This window comes from Syngnathus scovelli, chromosome 4 (assembly GCF_024217435.2).
Source record: "Syngnathus scovelli strain Florida chromosome 4, RoL_Ssco_1.2, whole genome shotgun sequence".
Classification (NCBI taxonomy): domain Eukaryota; kingdom Metazoa; phylum Chordata; class Actinopteri; order Syngnathiformes; family Syngnathidae; genus Syngnathus; species Syngnathus scovelli.
The window spans coordinates 7,741,959-7,750,649 of NC_090850.1; the positions used below are offsets into that span (position 1 = coordinate 7,741,959).

The 8,691-nt window shown below is 38.9% G+C and overlaps 1 protein-coding gene across 4 annotated transcripts in view; it reads left to right on the top strand.

The window, feature by feature from the left end:
* The window catches only part of ppip5k1a (diphosphoinositol pentakisphosphate kinase 1a), a 31,394-nt gene extending 22,800 nt beyond the window's left edge, over positions 1-8,594 (top strand). For 3 of the 4 annotated variants that reach the window (XM_049717774.1, XM_049717775.1, XM_049717776.1), the window contains 3 exons: positions 4,777-4,914; positions 5,000-5,116; positions 6,259-8,594. In XM_049717774.1, coding sequence (XP_049573731.1) covers positions 4,777-4,914; positions 5,000-5,116; positions 6,259-6,893 — 890 coding nt within the window. In that variant the 3' untranslated portion in view covers positions 6,894-8,594. Of the gene's footprint in view, positions 1-2,873; positions 3,054-4,776; positions 4,915-4,999; positions 5,117-6,258 lie in introns of all 4 variants that reach the window. The other variant, XM_049717773.1, reaches the window with a different exon arrangement.
* The last annotated feature ends 97 nt before the right edge of the window (positions 8,595-8,691 follow it).

The following is an 8,691-nucleotide window of genomic DNA, read 5'->3' on the forward strand; positions in this document are numbered from 1 at the left end:
TTGGGTCAAATCCTGCAGGTGGGTCTTTGCGTCCTTTCTTTTTTGCAGGCCTCTGCTTCTGTCTATTTTACCCAGTTTATGGGATTAGCGCCCCCGCAACAAGAACGAGTGATTTATTGACGGTGACAACGGGTTAAATGTATTTTACGCAAATTATGTGTGTTGCGTTAGTGTGTTGTCATAAAATATCGATATTTGCTGTCAGTGTATCAGTTATTTATTCCAACAGAGATTGCAACAATATATTGCAATATCTATTTTTTTTCCCCACCCTGATTGCACGTAATTTAGAATTAATTCTGATTCATCGTCGTACACACAGTTACGCGGACTGGTGATTTTGCGTCTATAAAGTATAAACATTCCTACGCATTTATTTGAATTTGAATGAAGTACATTGTTTGAAACCACACTAACACAAATGTTTTAACCTTTCTCCTGTTGCCTCTGAATCTCAAAATGATTGCACTCACAAAATAATTGTAACCTGTGATTGAGCTCTTCCCGACAGAACAACAAAAATGCATGTTTGGAGGAGTTTTTATACCTCCCTCATCTTGTGATCAGGTTTGTGTCAGTGCCAAGTTAATCGTCAAAGTTCAGTGATTTTGATACCTAATGTTATGAAGCTGATATATTTTTTTAGCACGTGTATTGGTTTAGCAGCTTGAGCTTCTTCTAACTGTTTGTTAGTTGTGAATATTTGATGACATTTTGATTATTATTATGACTGACATTTTAAAAACATTTTGATTATTATTATGATTATTTATAAGTCACATGGAATATCAAAAGAATTGGTTCAGGAACAGTTTTTTCCTTCGTCCAGTAATCGACCATCTTCTCTTAATGTCAAATAGCTGCAATCAGTCTAACATTAGCAACGTCTAATGGAAAAAGTTACCTGCTCTCAAAATAGTTTTTGGTTGCATGACAGACAAGCAATTACTGCTTTTATGGCAAGTCACATCACATAAACGTCTTAAATTTCCTTCCTAGCATTTATAACTGGTTTTCATGTTCTCCCGTTACTGAGGCTTCCTCTGAAAACATGTATGTGAGATTAATTGAAGGCTGTAGAATTCCCAGGTTATTCCCTGCAATTGACTCGCTATCCTATGTCAGCTGACCCATGACCCCATTGAGAACAAGTGGTGTAGGTAATGAATAATGCTGCACATTCTTAAGTCAAGACCAAAAAGAAGTTGACTGGTGTGAAAAACGCGAACATTAAAGCATCACCTTTAACCAGTGTAGTGGTGGACAGAAATGAATGCTTGTGCCTCTGAGGTGAGTCACTATTAAGACTGAATCCAGCTGATGTATTAACTCAACCTAATTTCTATTACACCTTATACATGTGCAACTCAAAGTGATACAGATAAAAATAAAAATAAATAAAACAATTTATCAATGTAAAGGCAACCCATAAAACTTGACAACAAAGACCCAAACTCAACACCACCAAATTCCTGCCAAACACTCACTCCCTCACACCCGCCCAACTTCGGGACCCCCTACCCATCCAAAACGGTACTGATAAACCATTTGAAAATACATAGGTATACAATATATACATTCATTTAGGGAAAAAAAAAAAGCTTTTATAATGAGGCAGAGAGCACAAGTGACTAGAATGAGGATTTTTGTGTACTACTGTCAACTGTGCATTAGTCAAAAGAAATGGTTTTCTTTTTTTTCCCTAGCGAATCAGCCTTTTGAAGGTTTTTAAGTTTGACTTGCGAATTGCAAATTTTACCATGTGTCTTAAGTTATAGCTACAATGATTCAGGAAAACTGCCATGTAACCCTTAATTCATAAATAGTACTAAATATATGACTGTTACATATTATATTATAGTATATTGTTATGAAAACTTGGTGTGCTACAGAAAAAACAAGGACAAATTTGGATTCAGATCAAAAAATAAATCTACGAAGGTTTACTTACACATCTGATTTTCAAGCATATAATATGTATAATAAAAATGTATAATAAAAAAAATAAAACTTTGTTGACCAGTGTTATTGTCAACAACAATATTGTATGGAGCAGCCAGACAGACATGTGTACAGTAATCCCTCGTTTATCGCAGATAATTGGTTCCAAAAACCACCCGCGATAAGTGAAATCCGCAAAGTACGGTCACCAACAAGAAGTACTGGGCAGGCTAACGAGTCAGCGGAAAGACGCTAAACATTCGATCGTGCTAACACGCGAAAACGGACTTCTAAAGGAATGTAAATGAACATTTGGAGCAATACTACATTGTCCTAAAGGTTAGACACGGTTCCGCAATTTAGAAGTTTTATTTTGACTTTTAAATGTTTTTTTTTATTTGGGAAAAAAAATCTAATATAGTGAAGCCACAATAAACGAAGCGCAAAGTAGCGAGGGTTCACTGTACCACTTTTCCATGTTGAAAATAAGTTTAAATTTCGGTCATCACAAACGTTTACTCGTTGCAAATTACCCATACCCTGATGTGGTGGCAAAAACAACAAAAAAGCAAAAATGGTAGTAATCCTTTGATATGCTCACTGTGTTGCAGTCCCACAAGATTTGCCGCTCATGTTAAAGTTGTACTTCCACACAATGACCAATAGCTTTTTTTTGTTTCTTAACTGCTTTAAAATGGAATGTTCAGTAGAATTACCATTACTTTAAAATAACTGCAGAATTGGGGCTTCTATGACTTGACATCTACATACAGACAAACTTTGTAAATGTCGCTCTCTTATTTTCCCTTCATCTACTGCAGTGTCTTCTTGCCATCTCATCTTTCAGCCTTAAAATCTATCATCCCATGTCTTTGGTATTGTTGGTCTTCTGTTCCTTTGTGTCCATCCTCGCTCTCCCTGTTCTTCTCCAGAGCCATTGGAGGAGTACCATGTGGCCCAGTTGTTGAGTCGGTTCTCCTCAGAACTCAGTCTGGGCTGCCACCTCTCTCTCGACGGTGCACTCACCCATCATCTCCACCAGTGCTCCTACCACCTCCGCCTCTTCCGAAACTGGCTTATCTCTGGCCAGGACCCCATAGAGTACCTTCATGGTTAGACCCTGTCCCGCCCTAGATGCCCAATCTATGCCTCGTCCAACCACTGCAAACGGTGTAGTCTTGGACTGTGCTTGGCCTGTGGTGGACTCGTGTTTTGCCACTTGATGTTGATGCATGCTTGCCTGTTTCTGTGGCTATGCAGACTGCAAGCTGGCTTGGTGCAAATAAAGCTACTTATTTCCTTCACCACCCTGGTAAATTGAAGGCAGATTGTCTGCCTCTACTAATTGATTAGATACAAAGATCAGAATCTTACCAAAAATATTGGGGGTTTTTTTAAGCAGATATCAATCAAATAATATTTTTAATTGTATTTTTTGTAATTTTGCGTATTTAAATAATACATTTACTACAGGTACAAGACAAGCTATTAGAACTGGAATGCCAGTGATATTGGTAGAAGTAGTAGAATCTACAGCGTATAAATATTTCCATCAATAAATAAACATCTAACAACTTACATCTTTGTAAATGTCCTTATCAGCTTACCAACACAACATGCCAATACCTGTCATCTTGTGGCTCTTTTTTTTTTAATTCATATTTATTTATTCATTCATTTTACTGACTTACTGACCAAACCACATTTTACTCTTATGCAATATTCCTAAATTAAAATGTGTTTAAATTATATAAATATAATATCACAAGTTTGTGAATGCGTTCCACGCCACTCACAAAAAGTTAGGACTAGGTATTTGGTTTTCAAGTGAAATTTTGAGATGAACCTGAGATGCACTACAACATTTGTAGTTGAACTCAATTTGATCTTGTGTAAAATTTTGAATGTCCAACTGTTCAAAGTTTCAGTATTTTTTGTTCAATTTGCTGTTTTTTAACAAGGACCTCAATGGCAAAATTCACAACTATTTTTTTTAATTGCGAAGGACATGCCTTTTCCAGTTTATCTTGCTCTGTTGCAACCTGAGGATGACACTGTGACGCTCGAGGCTCAGTCGACACTCCACTCTGAGAAGATGTTGTTTGAAGCCTCGCAATGGTGACCTTGAGGCTAATTGTCCCAGGAAATGTGTTGGGTAGTTCAAGGATCAAATAATTGTTCTGAATTTTGCCATTCAGCTTCTTGTTAGAGTGCAAAAAGTTGGGCATAAAGTAATGAAACATTAAATAGTTGGACTTTAGCAAAGCTTTGTTTCAAACGTCACAATGCATTCTAGGGTCACCCTGAAATTTCATCCAGATGCCGAATAGCCGTAACTTTTGCTTGTTCTTCTGCATCGCTGAGATTGCAGATGATGAAGATTGAGTTTGGGCTCAATGCTTTGCAACTGAGCAGCTCTGTTGACTACTAACACCAGTTAAACTGACTCTTATAACGCGTCAGACCTGATTTTGCAGCTGCTATGTGCTGCTCGAGGCAAGTGTGTGCAGGAGGGCTGTTGGAGTTTTAGAATCTGCTTGGACCTCTGATTTGTAAGACTTGTTATTTGATATGGCACAATGTTGTGTTGACATCCAGCATGGGTTCTGAAACATAGCTGTGTCGAGATGAATGGTAGAATCTGGTAGCAGTTCTCACAACATGTTAACCTGTGTTGTGAAGAAAGCTGGATATTGAGTATTAAGTGCGGAGTATTGAACCCGCTTTCTCATGTGGCACCCAGTGTGGTTCATTCCAGGTGCTCATCTGGCCGCCCAGACCAACTAAGAGCTTTTAATGTATGTCTGTCTATATCATTTCTCTCCTGTACCACAGGCTTTGAAGGATGCTCCATGGTGCCCTCCATCTATCCTCTGGAAACACTACACAACTCATTGTCACTCAAACAAGTCAATGAGTTCCTCACAAGTGTGTGTGAGAGTGCTGGAGATCCACATACAAGGACCTCCAGAGGTTAGCCACTGACTGTATATGAAATTAGGATAGTGTGAATATTTGGAATAATTACCGCTTCATGTTTGGACTTTTGTCTCCGCAGCGCTGTCAGCCATGTTTGGGGCACACAGCCATCCATCAGGAGATGGTTCGTACATCCCCCACAAAGCCCTTTCCTCGTCCATGTCTCTCAGGTCTCGTTCGGACAGACCTCCGTGGTGTGAGTATTGACCTTATTAGAGTTGTACTGTTCAAGTGTTCCCTTTGCCACAAGTACATGAAAATGGGGCTCATCACCAAGCAGTACAATTAGGTCCAAGTTAAGTCACAAAATATTTTGAATATATAGTACCATGGAAAAATATTTGTGTGGGTGTTTCTTTGTCTTTTTTTTTTTGGGGTGTTTTTAATGGCGGTAATTTTTGAATGATGATTTTATTTATGAATCCATCCATCCATTATTTACCGCTTATCGGCTTGGCAGGAGTGCAATGGTACAATAACAAACGCAAATTCACCGTTTGTTTTTCACCTATATTGAATGAGTATGATGTGCTCAAAGCTTTCCACATTTGATGAAAAATCAGTTTTAAAGGCATAGTTGACTCATTGGAGAACCACCCGCCACAAATTGGGCTCCGTGCGTGGTAATTACCTTTGGTAGTAAAGCTATATTTCAAGTGGGTTGTCTGGTATTGACTGTGAAATGCATCTTTTTTTTCTTCTTGGGCATACATAGGCTCTTGTGTTGAATCCTCATTAGGCCTTTTCTCCATTGCAAAGATACTTTCCAAATATATCTGTTTATTTTACTCATTTTGCTAGTTTGGCAATATAATATTGTCACACGACCGAAACAACCTGTCTTGTGTCAAGCTTCACATTTCCAAATAACATTAACTTGTACTTTAAGGTTTATGTTTTGTCAAAACTTACCAAAATGCGGATTAAATCACTGCAGTTTCTGCAACTATCATGGTAAAATGCAGCGGAATGTAAATAGTTTTCCAATTTCCCATGTGCGCCCCTGAATTTTTTTCAAGCGCAACCTATAGTAAGTTAGGGGCTATGTGCTTTCTGTAAAACATGTTAGTTTGGAGACCTAACTTTACAAATGACCACAGCTACATGTACATAAAGTAAAAGTCAGAAATATAAAAACACACACAGTTAAAACAATAAAACATAAACACCATAAAGCTCCAAAATGGTGCAGTCTCATGTTGAGTCAAAAGCCAAAGAATAAAACTGCTTTAAGGTGAGTTTTAAAGATGGAGGGGGTTTGCCTAACGTTTAACTCAATGTTGCAAATCCCAATTTTGGCTTATTCTAATTTGTACTTTGGTTTTCCTATACCAACAGATAGCAGTGGTCCATCCAGTACCGTATCCAGCGCCGGACCATCTTCTCCCACTGCGGCCGACATCTCCCCACGTTTCAGTTTTAGTGATAAGATTTCACTCACTCCTCAGAGTAGTGAGGAAACCCATTCCTCTCAAAACCTCCCTTCCCAGTCAGCACCTCCACTGGCATCGCAGGTTTTTGACCCAAATTTCTCTGCTGTCTCAACCCTCCCTGAAGTACCTCAGACTCCAAATAACTCACCAGACGATGATAGCGAGCACTGTCACGGTACTGATCGTCAATTTGATGATTCCGAACACACACAGGAAGGTCAAGAAACTTGTTTAGCCGCGGACCTTCCCAGTGGTGGCGTTCTCGATGCTGCTTTGAGGCCACCCTGCTCCCCACTCGCTGAGCTCTCACTAGGTCGGATGGAAGGCTTCTGTCTCCCGAGCTCGCTGCCTGTACTGCTGGAGCTCCGAGAGAGCAGCAGTGAGGCGGGTTCCAGCTCCCTGACGCCCATGTCTCCCGAAGGACATGACGAGTTCTTCGACACCCAGGAGTCGGTGGACTTGTGGATGAACAGTCCAGAGAGTCCCCCAGAGTCTGAGACACCTCTTGAGGTCAAGGCTGATCCTCCAGCAGAACCATGATGCCACAAAGATGGACAAGAAACTACCAGGCGTTAGTGGGTACTGAACAGAATACTGGCTCTCTCCTCTGTCCCGTGACTCTGTTATCTTGCCAATGCTGTTTATTACCTGTATAAATATGCTGACATTAGCCTAAAACTAAAACTACTTGTCCAATCCATCAGACGTAACCTGATATAAATGCCTTTAAAAGGCAAGTCAACCCCTTAATTTTCTTTGTTCTGTGCAGCCCACCTCGTCAAAACTGTTCTGATTAATGGGAATTTGAATTCAATAGGCAAAATCCACCTGTTTTTATCCATCTCTGGGCAGCCAGGTTTTCTGAAGCCGAGCGATGATTGGTTGTGACCTGGCAACTGTGATGTCATTTTCAGTCGACAGCAAGCGGAGATGGATTATAAACAGATGAATTATTGTAAAGAATTTGTGGATTGACTTTCCCTTTAACAATGCTGTTCTCTAAGGACAGGGATCTCAATGTCCCCTTGCGCATTTCCGTAAGTCACAAGTGTTAACTTGGTGTTTGGAAGGTAGTGTGTTATATTCAGTTGTATGAAAAAATACTGCTGATAATTTTCCTTTATGAATCATTGTTTTTTCGGATCAGCAATTTCAGGTAAATATATAATATGACAGACAAACTTGGAGAAGGGAAATGAATTTGATTGGATTTACAGTTACAGTTAAACAAAAGTGGGCAGTTGCAAAAAATTTAGGCAGAAAGATGACATCAATAATTTGCAGAAAGAACAGCCTTCCTACAGTTTCCAGTGAGGGAGTCTGGTTCGAGGCATATTGGGGCATTCTTTACAAATCATGTCCAGGATTTGTAAAGAATACTCTAATTTAGTCCAGTCATCAAACAAATTACATTTACTTTAGTTGATTTGTCTTCATTTGTTACAGTACAATTAATCCCAGAGGCTATCGTAAAGGCAGCTAAAAGTAAATCAAACCTGTTACCATTCATGTTGCATATCATTGTGGTAGCACCTCGCAACGATAGTCGTTGGCTCCTAATCAAACGCCCGCTTGGCCTGACACTTATCGCTTGCCCAGAGCTGCATCGACAGTTTGTCCTATGTATAAAGTGGAGATGTGTGTAGTGTACTGCTAACTGCCAAAGTCCGTAATACTTTCAAAGTTTCTTGTTAGAAAAGAAATATTTATTTTGACAAGAGAACAGTATATTCAATAACAGTTGGGCAAAACTGACCCCGTATTGTGGCAACTTTTCAAAGCAAATACTTCAGTCAAAGGTGACATTTTACTTTTGAAGGTGCTTTTATTGTGGCAAGCACTTATGTAGCAAGCATAATTGTGTTTTGCTTTGTGTTAGAAAGTTATTCAGGTATATGATTAGGCTGATTTTCCACTTTTATCTACAATCCTTTATGGCGAGATGGCACAAGTAAGTTGTTGAAACTTTACAATCATCTTGTCTGCGTGCACTGGGAAAGTAATGGCACCATCCATTGTGTTTATGTGCTGCTTTTTGCTTCACTCCAGGTTTCTTTTTGCTTCATTAATAATGTGGAAATCTTTTAGCGTAAACGTTCTGACAACTCCCTTGTATATGGATCAAGACAAAATTTTCAAATTTCAAAAGTATTATGTTCAGGAGGGAAAATGATTTAATTATACGAGTGACCTAATCATGAAATAAATACACTGTTTCTTTGAAACAGATGTTTTGATTAATTATTTTTGGGGGCTTTTTTTTTCTATGCAATTCTTTAACAATTTAAAACAGTTCCCATGGTTTGATAACATGAATATGATTTTGTCCAAATTCGAC